The sequence below is a fragment of the Hippocampus bargibanti genome, linkage group LG19, assembly GCF_051943395.1.
Source record: "Hippocampus bargibanti isolate YZ-2025 linkage group LG19, ASM5194339v1, whole genome shotgun sequence".
Lineage (NCBI taxonomy): Eukaryota > Metazoa > Chordata > Actinopteri > Syngnathiformes > Syngnathidae > Hippocampus > Hippocampus bargibanti.
The window spans coordinates 3,525,693-3,552,797 of NC_142752.1; the positions used below are offsets into that span (position 1 = coordinate 3,525,693).

The following is a 27,105-nucleotide window of genomic DNA, read 5'->3' on the forward strand; positions in this document are numbered from 1 at the left end:
CCTTTTATTTATTTATTTATTATTTATTTATTACATTCTCCTGTATTTTTGTGTTTATTCATCTATGTATTTATTTACTTGATTTTATGTATTTATTTACTTGATTTTATGTATTTATTTATTTATGTATTTATTTATTCATTCATTTATTTATTTGTATTTTCTTTTATTTATTGATTTTACATGTATTTATTGATTGTATTTTATTTATGTATTTATTTTTTTATTTTTTTAGTTATTTTAATAAATTCATGTATTTATTTGTTTACTTATTTATTTATTTATTCATACAACTATTTATTATATTCCTTTTATTTATTTATTTAGTTATTTATTCATGTATTTATTGATTCATTTATATATTTATTCATCTATATATTTTGTTTCTTGATTTTAAATTTTTATATATTTTCTTTTATTTATTATTTATTTGTGTTTTTATTCATCTACTTATTTATTTTCATTTATTTATTTATGTATGTATTTATTTATTTATTAAAGTATTTATTTATTTATTATTTTTTGTGGGCAGGTAACCATCCGAGGGGAGGAGTGGCACTACATCAGCACCCAAGGCCCACTGGCCAACACCTGCGGCGATTTCTGGCAGATGGTGTGGGAACAGGGCGTCAATGTCATTGCCATGGTTACGGCCGAAGAGGTATACACACACTCACAGGCAAGCAAGTGTACGCCGTCGGCATGTGCGATGACCCCCTTTTACGGCTGATTCCAGGAGGGCGGGCGCTCCAAGAGTCACCGCTACTGGCCCAAACTGGGCTCCAAACACAATTCGGCCACACACGGCAAGTTCAAAGTGACCACCAAGTTCCGCACCGACTCTGGCTGCTACGCCACGACGGGTCTGAAGGTCAAACACCTCCTGTCGGGTCAGGAGAGAACCGTGTGGCACCTGCAGTACACTGATTGGCCTGAACAAGGCTGCCCGGAATATGTCCAAGGCTTCCTCTGTGGGTGACCACTTCCCATTTTTCTAACCACACCTCGTGTGTGAATTTATCCTTTCTAAAAATTCATTTCAATTTTTAAAACGATTATTCTATATTTTGTTTTTATCACGTCGATCTTCTCAGCCTACCTGGAGGAGATCCAGTCGGTTCGGAGACACACCAACTCCATGCTGGACACCTCCAAGAGCCTAAATCCACCAGTGGTGGTGCACTGTAGTGCAGGAGTGGGTCGCACGGGAGTTGTTATTCTCACAGAGTTAATGGTCAGCTGCCTGGAGCACAATGAGGTTGGTACATTGATTAAAATAAAAATAATAATTCTGAAATATATTTATATCTACAGCAGGGGTGGCAAAGTCATTTTTTTGCTGCGGGCCACATTGTAGTTATGGTTTCCTCTCGAGGGCCGTTATGAATTTGGGGAACCCATTAGAATGTTGAAATCCCTTCAAATATTACATATAGAGCACACAGCAAATTAATGAATAACTCGTTTTCAAATCTGAAGTCAAGAATAATGACTTTTATTGTGGTTGACATCCAAAAATTTGAAATTTTGGCTCAGATTTTAGCAATCATCATGGAATTTAACAAGTTTGATTTGCTTTCGCGGGCCGAAAAAAATAATGTGGCGGGCCGGATTTGGCCCGCGGGCCTTGACTTTGACACCTGTGATCTACAGTATATTAGACAAACAGCAACATATGTTTTTTATTCCTGGATGTTACCATTTTTGGCCTGTCCATAATGTATGTATTTTTTGAAATTCATTATTATTATTATTATTATTATTATTATTATTATTATGTATAATAAAACCCCAATGTTTATTTAGAAGCCTATGTGTGTCATGAATCACAAAATCTGGGTTATTTTGGAGCAATAAAACAAAATTGTGTATTTAAAACAACTCACCAGCACCAGCATTAACTATGTCTGTTTAGCATCATGCTAACAATGAGAAACACCATAAACAAGCTTATGGTTAGCATCTGTGTGGTATCCAATCGCTGACCACCAGAAAAAAGTCAAATAATGTTTTTGTAGTTAGCCTATGGAGGAAATTATGCAATTATTTTATTTTACCGTGTGTGTCCATATATTTACTTGACGCTGATTTTTGCAACTGATCACAATCGCCGCTTGTTGTTGTCATCGTCGTCGAATTTAGCCCGTGGAGATCCCCACCATGCTTTCGGGCTTGAGGCAGCAGAGGATGCTGATGGTCCAGACCATCTCGCAGTACAAGTTTGTCTACCAGGTCCTCATCCAGTTCCTCAAGAACTCTCGTCTCATCTGAAGTGTCAGCAGAATACGAAACCTCACTCACTTTTTTTTTTTTTTTTGCATTTTAATCTTTTTTTCCATTTTACAACAGCTAAAATTATTTCCTTAAATGCAGCCAGCCATCCCTATTATGGACCTTGTGTACAATTAACCTGCCACAAGATGGCGCCAAATCACTACCTGCTTAATTCTAATTGAAGCCTATCAATACAAAGTGAATCAGGAGTTAGGTAAATAACTCCTCCATTTTGTGAAGATAAACGTATGTTTGAACAGCAGTTGTGTGACAAAAAAAACGTAAAATATTAACTTTTAACATTGAAACAAATGTTTTTCTTACCCCTTTTATATTTATTTAACTGTCAACAGTGTTCTCACCTACATTACATTTCAATATGTCCACTCAATTTCTGAAAAAAATACAACGCAAGCATAAAATATTCACAACGCTTCATTTTATGCAACTTTTGTCTTTTTACACGCAGACTTTGTCGAAAACAGAATAAACACATATTTCTATACTACATATTGTACTCCATAGCAAACAGAATCAATGTTATTTCGATCAGGTTTCAAATATATTCAAGTCCCTGTAAAGTGAACAAAAAATGTCTTGTAAATTTGATCAAAACACACACACACATTGTAAATAGCATAACATTGTGCCTTAAATGAAAAGCTCCACCCCTATCATAGTTAAAATCTCTGGAGTCAGTATTTATCCTTCAACATGTTCATAAAAATAACATTTTTATTTGTACAGACACATGTATTATGTGAACATTGATTACTCATTCATGACTTGGTACTTTCAAAAAAATTACCGCAATCTTTTTTCAACTATGCATGCCTTTTTTTCTTAAATATGTATTTGAATGTATATATAAACATAAATATATCAATTCTTCTCCGTAAAAGCTTCCTACTCTCTCAAGTATTTTATTGCACTCGTTTGTCATGCGGCATTCCACTGTTTGTTCCTATTTAATCACCCTTTCGTCTTGGTGCCTGTACATACTTTTTGTATATGTTTTCATTGCTTTCTTCTCGTCTTTCCCCGTCAACGTGTACTTGCTTGTAATGCAATAAAGTCTTATTTTCTATATTGGGGTGCCAACTAAGTATTTTATGTGTGGGGGTGGCAACGCGAAGATAAACAATTTCAAAAGGCATTACAACTGAACAAAAACACTTTTTCCCCCTCATAGAGGCCAATGTTAACACTGGAGAATATTACTAAAATCGTCTTTTGAAATATGATGCCTTTAATAACATTTTAAATTATTAATTCGTTATTTGTCGGAGTTCGGTTGGCGTCGTCCATCGCGACGCTCGCACACGTGCACGCAATTCACGTCTATTTACAATTGACTTCACACAGTTAATATGGAACGTCCTAGTTTGTGTTCAATTGCGAGAAATGAGACAGACAAGCGTATTCATTCGTTTAATAATGTAGGGAAACACTGTCACATGTCGGCAGGAAAGCACAATTACGTTCTTTTCAGGTAAAATTCCAAAAAGAATGAACAGTAGTGCGAAGGTGGAGCCCAAGTTCGGCGTCGTGTCAGTCGTCGTCGTCACCTGACCGAGTGGATTTGTAAGTTGTTCACCATTATAAAAATAATAATAATAAACTATTCTAGTAATGTATCAACAGTGACCGACAATTGTGTCTCCGGCAGGTTTTGGAAGGGCCGAAACTGAGATTTTAGTTTACCGCATGCTGCCACATGGAAACTATCCTCACCTGTGACTCGTATCTCAAGGCGCCGCCGTACGAGTATTCAACTTGCAAGCCTGCTCACGGAACGAAATCAAGTCAAAGTCAAGGTAGCGATTTATTAATTTGAAATTTTAAGTTTCCTTAAGTTGTTTGTGCAGATCTCGGACGTAGGGGTGATCTTTCCCGTGAGTCACTTCCATGATGCTCAATGCCTGCCAAACACACATTTCACCTTTGAACACTTTCAATGGTATAATTAAATTATATACTGTCGTACAAAAAAATGAAGTACTGCACCTTCTTGAGTGCGCTAATGCCAGCCAATTGTTTGTCCAATGCCAAGTAGAGTCGAGAAAGCTTCAGGTACAAAGACGAGACGTTCAGGGAATAGGGCGGATACAGCTGGCTGTAAAGTACAAATGACAAGAAATTACAATGAAAATATCAATATTACTGTATTGACCGACGGGATGCGTTATGGCTTGCAATACTTTATATTACGACGCGACAGATATTGTGAAAACCTGACGAAAAAAAAGATTTAGAATCCATGCGAAAATGTCATCTTCTCTGATTAAGAAAATTGAGTAACAATTTGTTGACCAGTGTAATCAATGTAAAAATAAAAAAAACAACAACAATATGCACCTAAAAGGTTGAAGAAGCTTCTCTCCATAGCGCACGGCACCGTGGAGGTCTCCCTGGTAGATGCACACCCCCATAGCCTGGTAGTTGACGTGTAACATGTAGACGTTGGCATCATCCAGCACACCGCCCATCTTTTCCAAACTCTGCTCGCAATTCTCCAGAAGCTCGCTAGGGGGTGCCAAAGACTCAAGGAGAATAGGGATAGCTTTGTAATTACCGTAATTTCCAAATTGGACACTGTTTTGGGCAAAAACAAAGGATATTTTTGAGATGTTTCATTTCGCGGAAGTCCCTGATGGTTTTGTGAGCGTAGAGCAACATGGCGCTCACAGCGTCAGCCTCCACTAGCTTGATACGCTCGCGCACTTTCAGCTTTAGCTTGTCCTACACACACACACACACACACAAATTAGAATTTTTATTTGTGTTTTGTCCTTTTTTTTCCCCCCACCACCATGTGAATACCATCCACGTGTTCTCACTTTGGACCTGGTTTGGCACTCTACACAGTCACAATTAAAGTAGTAGGACTCCTCGAGTCTGCCATTGCGATCGTCCGTCGGGTAGAGCAGATCGATGTAACTGATCAATACCTACAAGCGGAAAGCACACACTAAGTCATTCAAACATACACTGTTTTAGATTATTAAAAATTCTAAATAATTCAATAGCCAAGGTCTATTGAAAAAAATATTGGTATGTTGTACAATGTATGTGTGTCTCACTTCATCTCCAGCCTTCATGTCCTTGACGGCCCGCACCTCAGCGTTCGGGCCCTTGAACGTCACAATCACGCTAGGAACACAACTGTGGTTGATCAACGCCACGCTGCACCACACATACAAACACATGACAACAAACACTTTCACGCTCAGTAACCCCCCCTCCCCCATTATTTTCACGATATGCTAATTAGCTTAGCATAAAGTACAGTCATACCTTGGCTTGCGAACTTAATTGGTTCCCAGAAAGTGTGTGTAAGGCGAAAAGTGTGTATTCCAACCATTAATTTTTCATCAGAAACCATTAAAATGAGAATAATCCGTTCCCAGGTACCCATAAAACATAATTTTCAACTTAATAAGCCTGAAAACTACACACAATATACCTTATGTTATGTATAATAAATGTGCTACTTTATTGTAATTAAAGAAATAAACTGTACTACAGTAAAGTCTCGTTATATCGATATTCAAGGGAGTCCGAAAAAATATCGATATAACCGGGACTATCGATATATCCGACCCTGTTTGCATGTAATTGTCTCCGTGCGTGCATAGAAATAGTATCGATATAACCGGGACTATCGATATATCCGATATCGACATAACGAGACTTTACTGTATATAATGAAGTTGTTTTATTTACCTTTGTGATGGTCGTTGATGGCTTGATGGAATGGATAGCCTTTTGCATAAAGTGTCTCAAGGAGCTCTGGGCTGTACATCTTAGAAGTTGTTATATTGCAAAAGCAATATATGCAGGCAGACACACTAGAAAATGCATTAATAGCTGGTTCCCTTGCTTGTATGTTCACTTGAAATTGTACAGATGGCTTGTGCGGGTTATTTGTAGGGTCTTATTGATGGGATATTTTAACCTTGCAGTTTGAACTATCAATAAAGTTGAAACTAGTCCAAATTTCACCGTGTTTTCTATCCATTTTCTCACCATTTCACTTTTTTTTTCACTTTAGTTTTTTTTTTGTTTCAAGCTCTGTCGTCTGCCTTTCCTATTCATGCTATTTCCAGCTGCTTGTTAGGAGCTCCAAGAACCGGCTCGTTCGCGAAAGACACATCACTCATTGTGGCGCTCCGTGTGTTTCCCGAAAAATAGTTTGTATGCCAAGATTATATTCTTGCGAATTTAATGTTCGTTAGGCGAAAAGTTCATTAGCTAAAGCATTTGTAAACCGAGGTATCACTGTACTTGGTTTAAGCGGTGACTAACTTTGGTCTTACTCTGGGTAGACTGCGGTGCCTATGTGGGACAGTTCCTCGTCCTCGATAGTGAAGCCATTACAGGAGACCTATGTGTAAAAAAAATAAATAAATACATAAAAGTATAATTGGCTCTGTTTTCAAAAAAGTTTTTACCTGTGAGAATAGCGAGAGTAGATCTTTGGAATCTGGAAAGTCCAAATGTTTGGAGTAAAAGCGATGTAGGCCAGCTGCCTCTGCCTGGATGTTGTCTCGTTTCTCTTTGTCCAAGTCCTCCACGTCTACGACAGGAAGAAGCCCAAGTTGAAGAGGAACCGTTGACTCATATCGGATTTCATTATGGATTATGACCGCGTTTTTTTCATATCAAAGAGTCTGAATATTGATCTTTATGCCAAACTTGTCTTGCGCAACTTTAGACTCACGTGACTGCATGTCTGCAACCAGTAAGATCTTCTCCGACTCACTTCTTTCCTTCTGCGTTTTCTACAGATGACGTTATTTCAACTTTGAGAGCTTCAAAACTGGCTTCCTTCCTCACCTTCATAGCCAGGATGCGGGCCACCAGACGACTGCTTTCCGACGGGCACCATCTCTCACCGAAGGCTACCATCGCCGAGCATTCCAATTTGTGCACTGACCAGTCGCCCTTCTGCGCTCGAAACACCAAAACTCAAATTCTGAACGGTAATTGATTTTGTTTTGAGGAGGGTTGGATGGGTGTTAGCTTGCATTAGCTTGCGTTAGCACCAAACTCACAGAAGAGATAATTCTCTGTTTTTTAATACACAATGTCATTCTCTTTGTTTTATGTTTAGTTTAACAGTACGGTAATTTGGTTTGTGATGGATTCTTTTTCTGACAAACTGCTATTGAATTTGAAACCTTAAGCAAACATGCGTTACGACGACAAGACTTTTATTCCTTACCTGACATGTGACGTTGCAGTAGTAAGCTTTCTTGCACTTGCCGCATCTCGCCAGGCTCTCCTTCCTAAAAATCCATCAAAAAAATTAACCAAATCAATTCTCCCCTCACAGCGAGATTATAATTTACTACTGTACATTTTCATATGGCCATTTTTACATCCCATCCCCCACTTCCTCCAATACTGGATAACGAGAAGTAGCAGTGGCAAGTGATAGCGACAGCCGGGTCCAAAACATTCCGCTGTATTAATAGCGTTGACCTTATGGAGGGCCACATGTCCGAAAGCATAAGTCACTCGAAAAGTTGGAAGTTTAACAATAATAATAATAATAATAATAATAATAATAATAATAATAATAATAATAAATGTAATTTATAAGCACATTTGAAAACTCTCAAGGTCACTTTACAGTCACAGGATGCGTTTTTCTTTGGGTGAGCAGCGGCAGGCACACGCGCCAGCGTTCGCTCAACCCACTCATAGAAAGCTAACTAGCCAGCTAATAATAATAATAATACATGTCATTTATAAGCACCTTTCAAAACTCTGTCACTTTACTGTCGCAGGATAAGGATATCTAATAGATAGCTAGCTACATAGCTAGCTAGATAGCTAGCGAGCCAGCTACATAGCTAAGAGATAGAAAATAGCTAGCAAATAACGTGCTTGCTAGGTAGCCCGCCAGATAGCCAGATAGCCAGCTAGATAACGTATTAAGAATAATTAGAAGGAAAATGTTTGGAAATATTACATTTAAATGAAGCCATTTTATTATATTTAAAAATAAAGAAATTTCATATCATGTGCATAAATTAACACTCCCAAAATGTAATCACACAAATTAAATGAAAAATATTAAGTTTTATGAGAAAAAATATATAATATTCCCCCCCCCATAAAATCAACAAAAACATTAAAATCAGATCAAATGACTTATTAGAACAGATAGAAAAACAGTTTATAATAAATCAATATATTTTAAACTACCACTACCTCAATACAATAATAAATTCGGTTTGAATAATCAGTACATATTTTTTAAAAAACATCAATAAAAACACCAATAAATTATAAAAAAAAAATGCCTTATATGATGTATACATGGAATGAGAAGACTAAAATGAATAGTTTTTGTCATGAGGGCCCCAGAGGGATGGGGGAGGGGGGCTCCATGTGTACCTGTTGAAGCAGAACTCGCAGTAGGCCCCCCTTTCTTGCGCCGAGAGGACAAAGCTGTATGGCGGGCAGGAAAAAAGTAACTCCCCGACGCGGAAGGCTCTGGTTACCCGCAAGCCTCGCCCTTTATCCGGGCTGTGAAACCTCTCGATGCCGTTTATGCCGCCGCCAGTCATATTCCACTTCTTCCTCTTGGTCCTCCTGCTTCAATGGAGCTGAAGAAGAGCACCATAATGGGCCGAGTGGGGCGGAACCAGTGTTACTATTAAAAGATTGGGAGACCTCCTTCTGCTTGGGAATCCCCCCCCCTGCCGAATATACAATTTGTCACTCTAACTTCATTTATGGCTGTAATTATATGTTTATAATCACTTTTTAGGCGAATTGTGACATTTTAAATTAGGTGAATCTCGTTTTTAATCCACTTGATTGGGTTGAAACGAGTGAAACAGCGCCCTCTGTCACGAACGGCTGTATTACACCCTATTAAATTCAATGAAAGATTACATTACAGAAGAATACTATTAGCAGAAATAGTATCAACGGTATTATCATCATTCCACCTGTTTATTGTTTATTCTGTATTAATTAAAATAATTTTAGGTCAAAATATAGTGGATTACAAAAAATAAATTAAACGTGTATTATTATTATTATTATTTTTTATTTTTAAGGCAACGAATGCCACCTGGTGGTGAATCAGTCCGTTTGAAAAACACAGTTTAAGATGATAAAGTACAAATAGGTGATCAAGGACGATACATGAAAGTAAAAACTACGGAAACCACATTTTCAGGGTGAATATTTCTTTAAAACAAAAATCAGCAAATTAAGTGGCACGAAGGATAAATAATAAACCAATAAAATAACCGATAAAATAATTGCCCAATTTGAACGTTTCAAAATAAAACACAAATACTAGAGTAATTGTTGGTGAAACAAAATACCGTATGAAAATTAAATACATGTTTTGTTCGTAGAAAAACGGCCGAATTCAGCTTCCTATTTATTCAATAGAAAGCGCAGAGAGCCCTCTTGTGGACAACAGTTTGAATTACACCTTTAAAAAAAATAACCGCACAGTGCCATATTAGCGAATCATCTTTATTTTTATTTCCTTCAAAATAATGACGTCTCAATTTTTAAATTGCCTAAACTAAGTAATGAACATTTATTTAAATACAATGAAGGCAGGTAAGTTTTTGTTTGTTTGTTTGTTTGTTTCACGGGGAAGCGGCTTGCAGTTTTTGGGCCGAAAATTGTCATATTAGTTTGAATAACTTTATTATTTTTTCGTGCCAGCAGTTCGGGTGGGGGTAACAGAATGGGCAATTCTGTAACGTCGTATTTCTTGATATTTTTTTCAGTTCTAGTTGGAAATGCAGGAAAGCCAATTTTTACATTAGTAAAATTTGAAATAGTTTGGTCAAATTTATAAAGTGGGTTATTCTTCAGTTTCCTACCCTGATTTTTAACACACAAAAACATTGGATGTAACATACTCCTCAACCCCGTAGTTGCCCTTGACGTGCATCTGAACCCTTTATCCAACGTTGCCCCAGTTCGCCGCACTCCCAGATTTTTATTATAATTTCATTTCCCCCCATTCTTCCAATCTAAAGATGTTGTTCCTCCTCACTTTTTAATAATGTCCAAGCAAAGGGAGGCATGTCCCCCCGGCAGATTACTCGCTCGTCTTTGGCGTCTCGTCTTGATTACATCAGAGGAGTTGATTTGATTTGGAAGAAACCCCCTTGTTTCCCCGAGAGCCCAAGCCGATCTCTTTAGACCTTGGCTTGGCGTGCTGAGTTCTTGCTTTGCCGGCACGCCGGATGATCTTGATGAATATGATCTGGAAAAAAAAAAAAGAGGGAGGATTAGGTGAAAGGATTATAATTTCCAATGATGAGGAATGATAAGAAACAATAAATCCTAAAGTAGATTTAGTTCCCAAGGAAAAACCTGTTATGGAAAACAGAATAAGAGACGAGAGCAGAGAAATTAAATAGATACACAAGGCATGACCTGTTTTCAAACCCTCCCTGTATTTATGATTCGATACTTTACATTTTTGCGTCACTTTCTGCTTTATTTTACCTGGACAAAATCAGTTTTTGATAGCCCCGCCCCCAAAGGCCGTCGATCGCGATCTACCAGGAAGTGAGCCGTGAAAGAGGAAAATGTAAAAAAAAAAACTGTCAATAAAATTATATATTTGCGTTTCAGAGTACACTTAAACCTAAGCATGCTCACAGTTTTATTTTCACAAAATAGTGAAAAATGAAAATAAAAACAAACACCCAACCAACGGAAGTGCGCCATTGCGTCACCGGAAGTTGTCAGGAGCTCTGCAGTTGGTAATTTCACCTCGCGATGAATCAGCAACTGCAACAAATCATTTAAAAATGTGTTTTTTATTTTATAATTACTCTCATTCAACGTTTGTTTTATGTCAGTTTCACCGATTGCACCGGCAATGACTGTCATCAAGGAGAAGCATTTTAAAACGCTACCGGGACGCTTGATTGACACTTGACAGGCTGCAAAAAGTTCGTCTCACGGCTCCACGTCGGGTGTCTATAAGGTAGGCATCGATTTGATTGATACCAAATCAGAGATAGCTGCTGCTCGTGACATTTTGCGCGAGTGCGATCGTGGGAGGTTCCCCGGCTTGAAAAGTTGATGATCATCTGTCAAATGAAGTTAGCGACCCTGCCTGGTCGTATACTTCACTATATTATTATAATTATATAAATGTGTCCACTTAAGTGCCATGGTTTTTGTCATTGTCATTCGAATTACATAATATTGAGTTTTAGGACTACATTAACATTAAATGCAGCGTAAGAAACTTTAGACTCTTTTCTTTCTTCAGAAAAAATAGTTAATTCCTAAGTTATATGGGTCTGGAGTTATATGAACTTGAAATGAGGGCGGCTGTCCAAAATACAATGCAATATATTCATATTGATTTATATAGCGCTTAAGCTGGAACAAAACGCTAACATGGAAAAAAGGAAATGATGCCCCCTTGTGGAAAGGCAAAAACATTTCTAGAGGTCTGGCCAGCGCTTTATCGGCACCCAAGCAAGAAAAAAATAACGGAAATATTCGGGAATGGTGCTCTATGTCATATTTTCAATTCATGAAGAAATGTTTTAATGGCCGTGAATGAGTTAAAAACAACTTTCAATTTTGAGTTTGCCATAAAAAAATGTTCAAATGTCATTTTATTTTTACTGCACGATAATTCAATAATAATAATAATAATAATAATAATAATAATAATAATGATGATAATAATAATAATAATACATTTAATTTCTAAGCGCCTTTCAAAACTCTCAAGGTCACTTTAAAGTCACAAGATTTTTTTTGTGCGGGTGAGCAGCGGCAGCCATTCGCGCCCACGTTCACTCTACCCGGAAGTAACACAGCAGCAAAGTTATGAGAGGAAAGGAAAGAAAGAAGTAGAAAAACAAAATACAGGAGCTGCTGGAGAGGCAGCCACTCTCGCGGCGCCATAGAACTGTTCAAAGACACGAATAACTTATTTTTTTGAGGCCCATAAGTGAAAGAAGTCATATCTGTCAATCACCAGCTAATAATAGCCATGGTGAGACTCCGCACGGTCCTGTACTTGAAACCTTTCTGTTTATGCTCATGTCAACGCGAGCTTACACGCTGTATTTGGATAGCAACGCAGATCTGTTTGCTGTTTTATAAATGATCCCCGCCATGGGTAAGCACCCCCCTTTTTTTTTTTACACCCCTCAAAGACACAGCGAGCATAATTTATGGGCGCCCCCTTGATGGATACGCGGGGGCATTGTCACATTGGGAAGCTCATAAAGCAGCAGCTGCTAATGCCCGACTGCCGGGAGGTCGCCCATGCGCGCCGCGTGTGAAATCCAGCGTGGTTTAAAGACCCTTTGCCGCTCTCGGCCTGGCGGTCCGAGTGAACCCGGACCCCCTCGTCACCTCGTATTCCTGACCTTGTCACTGTTACGCCACTGGCGCCGGGCCTCGCTAACTAGGGGTCAGCGACGGGGCATGTTTCCGCGGGGATGGACGTGTGATGGGGTGCGGTCATCCAAACTGCTTGGGAATCGTCCCAGGATAGGGATGGAGGCTAATAATAATAATAATAATAATACATTTCATTTATAAGCGCCTTTCTAAACTCTCAAGGACACTTTAGTCACGTAATTTTTATCTGTGGGTGAGCAGCGGCAGCCACACGCGCCAGCGTTCACTCAACCCATACTATATATTAATAAAATAATAAATAATAATAATAATACAGTACTATAACTATTAAAGTAATACTGTATATATATACATATATTTGGCTCTGGTAATAGTATATTTTGGCCATTTTGGGATAATGGGACAAGCCAATTAAAACTTTTAGTTCGCTGTTATTTACTGGATTATGTCATTCCAATTTGGGGCAAAATGGTGCCCGAATGTTTTTAAACAAAACACCCAAAAATGTTAGGTTCTTTATGTTTTTATATTTTTATTATTAAAATAACTTTGTTGTAGTTAACTCATTCACTGCCAGAGGTGCCGATAAAGCGCTGGTCAGACCTCTGGAGATTTTTTTTTTTCCCCCACCCATTTTTTTTTTTTCTAAATCCACTTCCTTACCGGACCGAATGTTCATCATGCCCATATCTCGCAGTATCGAGCCCCTAAGTCTAGCCCCCACGTCTCCACGAGGAGAGGTTGACGCCGGCCGTCTTAACCCGGCGAAAAGCCTTCATCTCTTCTGTTTATCCACGTGTCTTTGCTTTGGCTCAGGCCCCGCGTTGTCATCCATCGTAGTGCCAATCGGGGTCCTTTCGCCAACCCCCCCTCCCTGTCTAAACTGTCCTTTCACTGCATGGCTTAGCGCCTTCAACCCCTCTTCTCACTTTATGAGCAGACAGCTGGGCTAATCTGTCGCTACTCCCCTTGTCGTCTTCGGTCTTGTCCGATTGCGTCTTTGGACTTCTTTGGTTCTGTGATTGAAGTGAACTTGACGACTCCCCCCTTTCTCGACTGGATTGTTGGGCATTGTCGACTCCACCCCAGACCCTGACGATGCGAGTCCTTCTACACAGTGGTTCTTAATCTTCTTGGAGGCACCGAACCTCACCTGTTTCATATGCTCATTCACCGAAACCTTCTTCCAATGACTGTGCCTACTAACTGCAGACTTGATTGAGGGGTGGACCTCTGTGGCGGAGGATCCACCGAACCCCTGAGACCGACTCACCAAACTCCTTGGGTTCGATCGAACCCAGGTTAAGAACCACTGCTCTACAATCTGTTTATACATTCCAGCGATGGCCTTCTGTTGTCTGCCGGTGTCTTTTATGAAATACAGTAAAGTCTCGTTATATCGATATCGGATATATCGATAGTCCCGGTTATATCGATACTATTTCTATGCACGCACGGAGAAAATTACATGCAAACAGGGTCGGATATATCGATAGTCCCGGTTATATCGATATTTTTTCGGACTCCCTTGAATATCGATATAACGAGACTTTACTGTAGTAGCAACACTTAGCGCTAAATCCCTTCAGACTTCACAGTTGGTCTTTTGGGAACATGTTGGAATGAATGAAGTCATTTTATCCCCCCTCCCGTCTCCCCTCTCATCATTTACCCTCTTCCCCACGAGTGGCTGCCTTCCACATCATCTCCATCGACATTCTTTCCGTCTTCCATTTGCACTGGTTTCAACCTCGCCATTCCTCTTCCTCCTCCTTGGCGCTGCCCTCTTCGGCTAAACTTAGACGTGACAACAGTTGTGGGGTGACACCAAAGTCTAACTGAGACCAGAACAATACCTCCTCTTCTTCACCCCCTCTTTGCCCCCCCCCCCAATGCCTCATTACAGACCGCGATTGTTCTTTCCATACACTCTCGATCTTTTCGGGAGTTTGTTAGCTATGCTAATGAAAGCTGCTGGAGCGAGAGGAGGGGATTTGATGCTCTTTAAGCGTCCGTTGTCAAAAAGCATCGTCAATCATCAGAGATGAGACACTCGACTGAGACTCAGACTAACAAAAGTCCCACTCATAGGGTCATAGATTAAAAAATGACTGTATTTGATCATTTGTTTTTTTTATATGATTCAATACTCTAATTAAATTTGATATCATCTCATTGTTAACATGTGTTTGTTACATACTGTATTTTGATGCATTTCTATGCTCTAGGAGATATTTATATCTGAATTTGCGGTGGCTTGGAACGAATTAGGGCATTTACATTGAAAACACGTCTTGAGTTAATAACTTTCTTCCAGAACCAATTAATTTGTAAGTAATGTTACAACAGTATATGAGTTACCTTAGTTAACCCTTTAAGGGTTACTTCAGTGGACAATTTATCATGTCATCCAGTTTATAGGGCGCATGAAAGGGTTAATGATAATACACGAGGCCTGTTTAAGCGGTTAAAGTTTCACCGGCGTGATGCCTGACGTCGTTTTAGTCAGCACGCTGGGCGACAAGAAAACATATGCGAAACAGACAAGACGCGGCGACTTCACTTAGCTGTTGAGACATTCAATCAGTCAGTGCGTCCGCAAATAGCCCCCCTGGCCCACCCCCGGCTCCTTTGAGCAGTCGTTCCAAGAGGAATTTGCTTTCTCCTTGGTGTATTAATAGTGCTCGCTGCATTGTTTCCTACAGCACTCCTGCAATCAAAGGAAGTTGGCCTGCTAAGTATACAAATATTTTCCTTTGTCCCCCCCCCCCTTCACCGCTCCCCCCCCACTATGTTTAGATGATGCGTAAGAATCGGTTCTGTTTCTGCACGTGGCGATAGTTGCTCGCGGATGGATGTCGGTTTGTTTATTTGTGAGTCTGACTTTATTTCGGCACTGATGCTTCTTCAATCAACCATTTATTTATTTATTTATTTATTTATTTATTTATTTATTTATTTATTTATTTATTTATTTATATTTGTTTTTATTTATATTTGTTTATATTTATTTAGATTTGTTTATATTTGTTTATATTTATCTATATTTGTTTATATTTATTTATATTTATTTATATATATTTATTTATATTTACATTCATTTGTTTATATTCATTTATTTATCTATTTATCTATCTATTTATTTATCTATCTATCTATCCATCTATGTATTTTTTATTTATGTATGTATGTATTTATCTATGTATTTTTATTTATTTATTTATATATATTTATTTATATTTATTTACATTCATTTGTTTATATTCATTTATTTATCTATTTATCTATTTATTTATCTATCTATCTATCCATCTATGTATTTTTTATTTATGTATTTATGTATTTATCTATGTATTTTTTATTTATTTATATATATTTATTTATATTTATTTACATTCATTTGTTTATATTCATTTATTTATCTATCCATCTATCTATTTATCTATCATCTATCTATTTATCCATCTATGTATTATTTATTTATCTATTTATGTATTTATCTATTTATGTATTTTTTATTTATGCATTTGTTTATTTATATTTATTCATATTTTTTATATTTATTTATTCATCTATCCATCTATCTATCTATTTATCTATCTATTTATGTATTTATTTATGTATGGATTTATTTATGTATGTACAGTATTTGTTTATTTAATTTCATTTCATTTTTTAATGTACCTTTTTTAGTATGCCTTTTTTGAGACGTAGTGCACACTCTGGTATGCTATTTGATGGACGACATGCTAATTTCCGATAATCCGTTAATGTGTAATTTATCCAAAGTGCACGTATATATCTATATATACCTGTATCTACAGATATATTTAAAATAAACAAAAGCCGTGACACAAAATAGCGTCTGATTTGGGGTCCTCAAAGTCCTGGTTGTCCCGCCATTGGTGTGTCCGTGAACCAAATTTTTTGGGGGGCGGCTACCCATCGACATCCAAAACCGCTATTATAAAGCATGAAATAGAATTGGCCATATTTTTTTTTCTCCATGCAGCTTGCGGAGTGCTTCACGCATACTTGAACGTACCTCTCACGCGCCTACGGGCACACAGATTAGTCATCCACCACAAAAAAAAATAAAATAAAAATATGAGAGAAGCGGGTTCAGAAGGGACCCGCGGGCCAAGTGTTGGTATGAAGGCCCGATTGGTCACTTGGAGTCCGTCCGTGACTCACCAAGGGCACAATGGAATTAGCGCCATCCTCCCTGTTGTGACAGCTTGCTCTGGCTAAATGGTGTAATCATCTCGCCCTCCTCTCACAAAAGTCCAACAAGCAGATAGACACAAACGCTCATGCCTCCCTTTTGCCCCCCGCCCCCCTCTTACCAACTGGCACCGATAACATTGTCTTAAGCTATAAAAAAGATTTCTCGCTTCGCCCTCATATCCCTCCTCCCTCCATGGCGGTAATTATTGAATTAATGCAGATGGAGGGAGACATCTGCATGTTAAAGTGTTGGCCTCTCTCTTATGCGCAGCAGATGTTCTGCTGTCATTTACTCAAATTATGCTGCACGGATAACACGGAGGGGTGCACGGACGGCGGCGAGAGGGAACAAAAGTTACTTCCCAAGGCCACAGTCGGCATCCACGGCGGCCATGTTTTTTGTCACGTTTGTTCTTCGAGTAATCAAACGTCTTCTTCTTCTATTGAAGTCGACCCGAAAAGCACAGGATGACCTCTTGAAAATGATCCATTGATTATTTCAAGCTAGTTTGAGACACGTAAGAAAGTCCGTGTACCAGCGCGTCTATGACCTTCTCCTTGGGATTATGTCCCAGGTTGGTTTGGCCTCATATCTCCGGATTATATTTGATAGAAAAAAAAAAACCAAAACACATTCTTGCATCATTTTTTTTGGTGCTTATTGTATTAACCCTGTCTGACGTTTTGCCCTCTCAAAGCTCAGTCGCTGGGCCTGCTTTAAAGTAATCTTCTTCCACTTGATCTTTTAAAATATTTCAGGGAGGCGGTCCGTCTCCATGTTTCATTTCAATGATAATGTTCAATGTCACGTCTTCCACAAGTGCGCACGCGACAATAGTCATGAAGGAAGAAGCTCCCTTAGAGCGTGACAACAGTATTTTCTGTTTTTGGTTGTGAAAGAAAATGTACTAGCATTCATGAAGCGAAATGCTAGCGAGAGCTAGCTAGGTGGCTATTCATTTTGAATTTCTGGGATTGGATTGGATTAGCCTTTATTAGTCTCGCAGTGGAGAAATTTACATTTCACAGCTGCAAAGGGATCAAAGGAAGAGGAAATGAAGATGTAGAAAAACAAAATACTGGAGCTTCTGTAAAGGCAGCCACTCTCGCAGTGCCATCTTGAAGTCAAAACAACAAAAAAAAGAAAATAAATAATGTAACATAACACAATAGACACACAGTCATTCAATTTTAAGCACTTTCGGCAACCTCTTTGTTGTATGAAGCAGTTCTAGATGAAAGACCAAAGCGTCCTTTTGACCAGTGGATCAGGACATCATAACGGAGTAAGACCGCACACGTGCGTGTTTGCTACAAGCTAAATGTTGAAACTAAACACGAAGCTGTAGCATCCATTGACGATAATCTCCTGTCCCATGTAAATCCGCTTCAATTCCAAGCTGCGGCAGTTCCACATCTTGATGTGATTGGTAATTTCTTTCGAGACCGGAGAATTATTTTACTTTGTGGTCTCTCTGCAAACCACACACACGCACCTTTCTTCTCCCCGTCATTATACCCAGTGGAGTCAAGCGCAACTTCCTTCTATTCTCCTACCAAAAGCCTTCGAGCCAACAGATGCTTTCTCGTTATCGCAGCCAGTTATCACTCTTAACTCCTTCTGATGAGACTTTGCGTTCTGACCCAGATGTTAAGGAGTTCAATTTATCAGATGCGCCGCAAGAGCAGACCGGCGGCGGGGAGGAGGTGGGATGAGTGAGCAATGAAAATATCCGCCGGGCTTGAGAGATGAGATATAATAGGCCTTTTTAATGTGTGTGTGTGTGTTTTGTTTGGTTTCTGGAGCAGCGGTAGCACAGTAAGGAGCTCAGCGTCTAAAGAGGCTTTCGGTCTAGGCGGGGAAAGATGTGCCATTTTACGGCACGGACAGAAACCTGCTTGATTAATGGGTCTGGATAATCACCTCATCAAATCACTCTCACTTATTAAATCTTGTTTAATATCATAATGAGGGCCCTCCTGAGCTGCTTTGGTTAAATTCCCACCGCTCTCCGCCTCCTTCTCTTCCTCGTCTCTGTCCGGCCCTTTCCCGTGTAACAGGAAGATAGGTGATGCCGAAGCTATTCAAAATTCTCTATGGTAGCACAACAAGGGCTAGAAGCGCTTCGACTCGAGCCTCGTTGTGTTTATTCAATGGCTTATTTATGATAGATGACGGGCTAGATGGTATTATCGTAAATCAGAGTACGTGCCGGTTCACGACCTTCCTGAAGCATGATGCCACTTGCTAAGACTTACTAAGGTTCAGTGGACTTTATGGAAACACTTGAGGTGGAAGCAATATCCTAGCTGTCTCCTTTTGCGGTTGATTTGTGTGGTTACATCCGTCGTATCCCAACATCGGCTTTACTTCTGGGACGGGGTTTTCATTTCCTTCACGTGACCTTCAGCAGCAATTGTGCTGACGAGATGATCATCCTTGGAAGAAAATGGCGCGGTGTTGTCAAGTTTGCCATTTCTCACGGTCAACAGCTGTAACTGGGGCATTGCATTTCGAGAGACTGTCCTACTGGATTAAACCCAGGACATTTGTGGTGTGAGATTTTGCGAAAATTGGTTTAGAGGAGGGGCGGCCCGGTAGTCGAGTGGTTAGCACACCGGCTTCACAGTGCAGAGGTCGCTGGTTCGCGTCCCGGTCCGGCCTCCCTGTGTGGAGTTTGCATGTTCTCCCCGGACCCGCGTGGGTTTTCTCCGGGTCCTCTGGTTTCCTCCCACACTCCAAAAACATGCATGGCAGGCAGATTGACCACTCCAAATTGTCCCTAGGTGTAAGTGTGAGAGTGACTGTTGTACGTCTTTGTGTGCCCTGCGATTGGCTGGCAACCAATTCAGGGTGTCCCCCGCCTTGTGCCCGAAGACAGCTGAGATAGGCTCCAGCACCCCCCGCGACCCTAATGAGGAATAAGCGGTACGGAAAATGAGATGAGAGATGGTTTCGAGGACTTGCCTCCGTTTATAGGCTTGAGATGTACCCTAAAGATGCAGTGATTCATTTTCTTGCAGGTGCCTTGTTCAAAACTTGCGGGAGGGAAAGGGTAGCCAAGAAAACATAGGACAGGCAGTTGCGTATACCTTTAAGTGGTCACCACCGAATCACATTTACTAGCAGTTTTACAATCTTGATTGATTTTGAGCAATGGCATACATGTCCAAAATCCAGCCCAGGTACTAAATGCGGCCCGTGGTCAATTTTCATCCGACCCGCAGCCTCTGTCATAATATCAATAACGTCTCTTCCGCATGTAGAATGACATTGGGCTGTATCGTGGTTGCCTTCGTGTGCTAAGTGCTGGCATCTGGAGGCTCAATTAGGGGCAGCAAATCAGTATAGGGCTCATTCCCTGAATGAGCCCACCAATTTTCTGAAGTTAAACTAAGAATGGCTCCCTGAAATGTATTTGCTGTTTTATGTAAAGAATGTTAGCCAATGTTGGCTTCCCCCTGCATTTTTAACACACCAAATGTAGCCCCCTCTGAAAAAAGTTTGGACACCCCTGGTTTATGGGCTAGTCATCCATCGTTTGACTCAGTTACGGTCCATGTGGTCACCAGGCCATTGTATCCTGATGGCATCTGATGCTTATGAAGTCGAGGGTTATCTGAAGCTTCACCCCAAACACACCCCTATGACTGATATCAAGCCTTTGTTATCCCTGAAGACTGGTGGCACCAAATGGCCCAAGGTGACCACTCTAGGGTTGCATCTTCCCCCTCCCAACGCATCCCCCTCCCGAGTGCCTCTCATTTTTGTTGCCTTTATCATCGAACAGCTGTCGTGTACCTGGACCTCACGAGTGGCGCCTGTGTCGGGGATCTTGGCAGGCCGTCTCCCCCGAGGCTTTGGATACCGGCGTGAATCAATTCTTTAAGATGACTGTCTGCATGCCGTGTTCCATAGACAAGCCCTGAGTGAAGGGCTTAAGGGGCTCTGGAATTGGAATGCTCTTTGATGGAACTGGCCGGAGAATGAGGAGGGAGGGGGGGGGAAAGGAAAATACAGTGAGGGGACTAAGAGATGGTACTTTTGTTGTGCCAAGGAATGCCCTTGATGGAGATAACGAGGCATTGTTTGTATGCCCATGAACCCTTTTTCGGACTGTTAGAGATGATCTATCGCCCCGTGGCCGACGGTGGTCTTAGTGTCTTGGCTATTTTTTGCCCACCCTTAAGTCTCTCGTTGCAGTTAACCCGTGACGAAAACCTCCGGAGACGCAACATGTTGCGCAGAGCTTAGCGCCAAGGTGAGAAGATCGGGGACAGTTGTCATGCGTCTGAGAGCAGACGCTGTCACAAACCGGCGATTGATTGACAAGTGATCAGGAAACGGTTCATCTTTTTGATGTCCGTTAAGGAACCTGAGACAGTGAAGATCCTAAAGCATGTCGACCAAAAGCCCAACTGACAGCACAAAGCACCCCCATCACATTGTGTCCCTCCCTTCTTTCTTCAAACATCATATTTGAAAAACAATGCCCACCCCACCTTGTAGAAGGCGGCTTTTATTTATAGTTGAGAGCTGAGTGCTTGAGGCGAGCAGGATGAGAAGGTTAAGAATGAGGTGGGGAGGGGGGGTTTAGTGGCGCGAGTCCGGCTGCCGCGGCCACGGCGATGGCGGCGTCTTTTTGGGAGAATGAGCCTTGCGCTCATCCCATGTCTGTATCCATTTCATGACAAATGAAATTCCACAAGGCCCAGCCAGAAACAATGGCTTGTTTGGCTGGCTGAAGGCCCCGTGGTGATGGTGGTGGTGGGGAAGTGGTCGAGGTGCCGGCGGGGTTGGGTGTAAGACTGGCTTCCAGCCCCTGCAGCTGTCCTGGTTGTCACTCCTTGTCTTAAGGCTCACTCCCGGCTCCAGGCCGAGGATCAAGGGAATGTGTGTATGTGCGAATGATTGCGGATGTGCGAGAGCGAATGGCTGGCTGGCGCGCATCGGCCATGTTCCCATGAGATGCAACAAGGCGATTCTTCGCACTTAGCAGCATCAGCGGGAAAAAAAAAACAAAAACAGCCCCAGACACAAAAGGCAACGCTGTTAAGAGCCATTGGTTGACTCCAGGCATGAGGTCATCTGCCTTGGTTTAGCAGCCTTTGTCCCACCGCCTGATTGACAAGGAAGGGTGTGTTGTCATTGACAATTGTAGGCTCGGAGAGAGCCGAGTAGGGCGAATATGTCGCTCGTAAAAATATATTCATGATTATTCCCTGCGGCGACAGGCTCATTTTTATCCATATTTATGACTTTTTGTGTGCTTTCTGTATTTTAGTCAGAAGTTTGATTTTAGACGGTTGATTTAGGGGAGAGTTTCTGGCGGTTTTCTCAAGGTATGTTTCAGTTTGGCAAATGTAGATCAACTCTTGAGATGTCAGACTGCAAAAGACAAACCAAATGTTAGTTAAAAAGCAAAATAAAATGGAAAATGACAGATCATACGACTGAACGCCCTACCGTAAATGTAAACATCCTTGGATCGGTTTTTGACAAAACGGCAGGCAAAAACCATGAAATGAAACAGGGCAAAAATGATGAGGATGCAGTTAAAAATTACTTTAAAATCACTTTGCTGCTGTGAAATGTAAATTTCTCCACTGTGAAACTAATAAAGGCATATCCAGTCCAATCCAAAATTATATGACCATTATTTTTACCATGCGTATCATACCTCTGAAGATGGAGGTTACTGATTCTCTGTGGCGACCCCTTGAAGGGAAAAGCCGAAAGGAAAAGAAGAAGACTCTTAGTTTTTTTATGTTTTGCTCAAATTTCAATTGTGGTGCAATCATCTAATCGTAACATCTATTTGTTGCATATTTTGGTGCATTTCTTATGCTTTGGAAACCATTTAAGTCTGAATTTTATGGAGGGTTTGAACGGATTAGGGAATTTACATTGAAAAGGCGTCTCTACATACACATTTTTCTAGTTCCTTTGTTTTTTTTTACCAGAAGCAATTAATTTCGTACGTAGCGGTGCCACCGTATCTGTCCAGAAACGTCAATCGCATACAAACGCAGTTCGCAACCTCATCCCAAGAGTGCCACTCTTTTAATCGCTTGCGCATAACAGGTGGTAAAACTTTAATACTCGGCTCGCTCGCTTTTGTATGTGTGTGAAGGGGCTCAAGGAGGAGTACAAATCTCTTCCTGTCTCTCCCCCCTTTTTTTTTTGTTCACCCATTATGTCTCCGAGATTAGCCTTTGCTCGAATGCCTTCTGTTCATCTAAAGTAATTAAAACATTCGAATTATGGGATTATCAACTGCTTGCGAATTAATCCAGTCCTCAATTCCCCCCCCCCCCAACAACCTTGCCAAATGGGTCAATAGGAAATATAATGGGCCTCTGTGATTTCTGATTGGTGGGGGTTGGAAGAGGCAAAGAATGCCAATAATGGCTATTAAAAGCGAGAGTGTCCTAGAGGGAGCCGCGGAAAGGGAGGCACAAAATCCCAGACCAGCTTTGCCCCGAGTGCCATCTGTCTTGGATCTACTAAACTCGGGTTTTGGTGTAGAGGAAGCCAAAACTTGGATTTACTTTTAGACTCATTGTCTGTTGTATCGTTTCATTCTAAAATTCAGGGTGAGCGTCCAATCATGTCGCCTGTTTGTGTGTGTATGTTCATTAGTGTTTTTTTTGGGGGGTGGCGGGTTGTGAGGGGTTGTTTGTGTGGCAAACAAGAGATCCAAGTTGACACAGTGACAGTTCCTCGCCGAGCGACAGAGGGGCCCTGCCATCCAACAACGGAGGCTTTGTCGGACTGCTCCTCTTGGCTTGTTATGGACTTCCTTCTCTCTCTTTCTCGCTCTCATTTTCGCTCTTACCCAGTTTCGCTCCCCTTTTGAGCGAGTCCAATTCCTGTCCGAAGTCTTAATTTGGGGTTCTGGCCAGTGGAGAGATGGAAGAGAGGCAAGTGGACCGAGGGATGGAAGAAGAGAGCAGAGACGAGGTGCAGAGGCGGTGACGGCTAGAGACGGACGCCCCCCTTTTGTTCCTCCTTTCCCAGGCTCCTCTCTTGAGCCTCCGCGGCTCTGGTTGCATCTGAGCCTTCCATCCCTGAGAGAGAGGGGAATCTGTCCAACTGGAATCTTTCAATTCCAGGAACCAAACACACCCTCGCCGCAGAAGTGAGCACAAAAAGAAAGAACAAGGCGATAAATGAACAAGGGGGGACTAGAAGAGAGACACAAAAAATCAGACATTGAGTCTAAGGTACACATATTGACCACTAGGTGTCCACTGCTGCCAGCCAACAGTTAATCCCAGACTGTGCCGGTGGCTCCGGAGCGGAACATCAGAGCAGTTTCTTCGACATCCATATCAAACAAGATGTGGCGGGTTTAATCGCAAATGTGGTTGTCTTATCATTATTGTGGAATGCTGGGTAGATAGTGTGCAGTTCCACGGGACTGAATCCAGGTCATCTGTCAGCATCTTAGTGAAGAAAACCAGCTGGACATAAAGATCAATCATTTTTGATGCATGGGTGTGAACTGCCTTACCACAATAATCTCATGAGCAACTTTGAGACACCAGTTGTGACGTGGTACTCTTTGGTTTAGAGTTTTGGTCAGAAGATATCCTTTGGATTAGGATTTGGTCATTTTCCTTTGCGGTGATAGGTTTACCCAGCATCCCTTGCGTTTGGTGACGAACGTAGATTTAGGGGCATTGGATCAAGGGTGCAAAACGCCACACAACTTGCGAGACAGTCACTACTTTTAGACATGGGTACATTTAAAATCCTAAATACTGTAATGTAGTACTGTGTGCGACCCGGTGATCCAATAGTTAGCGTGTTGACCTCGCAGTGCAGAGGTACCGTGTTTCAATTCTAGGTCCGACTCCCGCTAACCAATTCAGAATGTTCCCGCCTATTGCCCAAAGATGGGCCCTTGTCGCTTGGTGTGTGGTGGTTCTTAGGAGTCAGGGTATTAGTATCAGGTGGCACCCTAAGGGTTAGAGTTCTGGCATTAGGTCGGGCTATCTGCTATTTTTAGATTGGGGGCTTAATTTATGGGCTTATGTGGTACCACTGCGAGGAAAATCTTACTTCCCAGAACTAAACACTTCATAGTCTTTCTTCTGTGAGATGGTCGTATAACGACTACTATCTGATGATTAGTTTTAGTCCTTCACTGTGTGACGCATCACATAAAAGTACTCCTCAGACACCACGCGAGCACTCTGTGGCGAATCGAAAAACGTTCTTGAACCCGAGCATGTGATAAGTGAGTGCCGGGGGAAGGCAGGCTTGGCGTCAGCTGGGGGCCGAGGACCTTGGGGACCGTGTCAACGTTTTCTGTGCCGGAGCAGGGACAAACATTGGGCAAACATTGGGAAAGGCTAGTAGCCTTTTGAGATAGTCGGCTGTTGATCTAAGACTGAGAAGCTAAAGCCCGCTATCTCCCCGTTTGATACAACAGCCAAGGTCTTGCTGACACACAAGTCACAGAACAAACATGGATACCTGAAGACAATGACCTTTGAACCGCCCCCGCGGTGGAACAAAACAGGAAAGTGATTCCGGGCCGCTTCCTCCCTGCCGGGGCCAAGAAATGAATCAGGTGGAAGGATTGTTAGTCCACGGGCAATAAAAGCCGCGCAAGTGTGCACACATCGTCCAGGAGTGACTAGCACAGATGTGGTATGTGCGTGAGCGTAGAAGGCGAGAGAGGGAGTCTTCAGATGCAGCGACAGATGGTATTTGATTACAGAGCAGACGGTCGCTGTTGTACAAAGATGCTGTCTCAGCCCAACCTTAAGGAGCTGCTTTCGCCTCCGGTAAAGGCAAAAGCGGTGGAGGGAGCGAGGGAGGGAGGTGGAGGACAAGAGGGAAATGACTTAAAAGAGCCAAGCAAAGACTTACAAAAGAAGCAACTCCAAAAATGAGCATCAAAGCAAAAAGAAAAAGAGTAAAAGCGGTGGGACAAGAACAAAAGGAAAGAAGAGGATCCGAAAAGCGGGCTGACGTGGTGGAAAGTACAATAAGGTCATGATGAGTAAACCGGTAAATGATGCACACAAATAGTACATGTCTTATAAATGAAAAAAAAAAAAAAAACGGATTGAAAATATTTCAGGGATACAATTTTTTCGTGACACCCAAGGCAAATTTAAAAACGGAATTAACTCATTCACTGCCAGACATATGCCAAAATGTGTCCACTCCAGTGCCAGGGTTTTTGTCGTTGTCACTTGAATTCCAGGACCCACAGAATATTGACTTTTAGGACAACATACATATTCAATGCAGTGTAAGACACCTTAGATTGTCTTCTTCCATCAGAAAAAAGTTAATTCCTAAATTATATTGGTCTGGAGTCATATGAGCTTGAAATGAGGGCGGTTGTCCAAAATACAATGCAATACATATACATCGGTTTATATAGTGCTTTAACAACAGCTGAAGCTAGAACAAAGCACTAAAAAAGCAAATGCTCCCCCTTGTGGAAGGGAAAAAAACTTCAGCAGGTCTGACCAGTGCTTTATCGGCACCCAAACGAGAAAGAACACATTCAGGAATGGCGCTCTACGTCATTTTTTCGATTCCCGAATAAATTCGTGAATGGTCGGTCAGTGAATGAGTTAAAATTTGTCTGGACCGCCAGTTGTTGATTGTGATAATTTAGCTCGTCCAATGTGGCCTCCTCTGTTTTAAACAGCACAGCCAGAAATACTCTCCGGGTGTGCGTTAAAATCTATATATAAAAAAATAAATAAAAAAGAAAACTCACCACCAACCATGTCAGTTTTTCATTTTTATTTCCATTTTTTTATTCATATTTTTTTCTCCCCACAAGCTTGCATATACACTGCACATACATTCAGTTTCAGAGAGGGTGAAGAAGGCACGAAAGGCAATTTGACTACTGGTTGTGTTTGGACCGTCACAAAGCCATTAAGAAAGGGGGTGCAAAGTGAGGGGTGGGGGGGGGGGGGAGAAAATAAGTTTAAAAAAAAAGAAGATTCTCAGGAGAAAACACCAAACGACTTCAAACCTATTTTGAGCTTTGTAGCCTATATTCAGCCCCCGTTCAGCAAACAAAGAAAAAACATTTGAAAATATCCATTTAGCTGCCAAAACCCTTCCGGTGTTTATACATTAAAAAAAAAATCACTTTTAGGTAGGATTAATTCATTTAAAAAAACAAATAAAAACTGAATCTACTTAATGAGATGCAGTCCAGCCTT

At 41.1% G+C, this 27,105-nt stretch overlaps 2 protein-coding genes across 9 annotated transcripts in view; one reads left to right on the forward strand and one right to left on the reverse strand.

Moving 5' to 3' along the window:
- The window catches only part of LOC148883604 (tyrosine-protein phosphatase non-receptor type 14-like), a 40,946-nt gene extending 37,585 nt beyond the window's left edge, over positions 1–3,361 (forward strand). For all 7 annotated transcript variants that reach the window (XM_089021583.1, XM_089021588.1, XM_089021589.1 and 4 more), the window contains 4 exons: positions 533–661; positions 737–971; positions 1,095–1,258; positions 2,143–3,361. In XM_089021583.1, coding sequence (XP_088877709.1) covers positions 533–661; positions 737–971; positions 1,095–1,258; positions 2,143–2,271 — 657 coding nt within the window. In that variant the 3' untranslated portion in view covers positions 2,272–3,361. The remainder of the gene's footprint in view (positions 1–532; positions 662–736; positions 972–1,094; positions 1,259–2,142) is intronic.
- A 719-nt stretch (positions 3,362–4,080) lies between these two features.
- On the reverse strand, positions 4,081–8,894 carry LOC148883605 (N-lysine methyltransferase SMYD2-B-like). Of its 2 annotated transcripts, XM_089021601.1 has the most exons (12): positions 8,683–8,894; positions 7,502–7,565; positions 7,114–7,224; positions 6,998–7,058; positions 6,729–6,853; positions 6,594–6,661; positions 5,358–5,460; positions 5,115–5,225; positions 4,896–5,016; positions 4,633–4,807; positions 4,282–4,390; positions 4,081–4,196 (listed from the first exon to the last, which is right to left on the reverse strand). In XM_089021601.1, the coding sequence occupies exons 1-12, from the start codon at positions 8,853–8,855 to the stop codon at positions 4,116–4,118; spliced, it is 1,302 nt and encodes a 433-aa protein (XP_088877727.1). In that variant the 5' UTR covers positions 8,856–8,894; the 3' UTR covers positions 4,081–4,115. The 2 variants fall into 2 exon arrangements, with proteins under 2 accessions (XP_088877727.1, XP_088877728.1); XM_089021602.1 differs by lacking the exon at positions 8,683–8,894 and having other exon boundaries at positions 7,114–7,252; positions 7,502–7,554.
- Between the last annotated feature and the right edge of the window lie 18,211 nt (positions 8,895–27,105).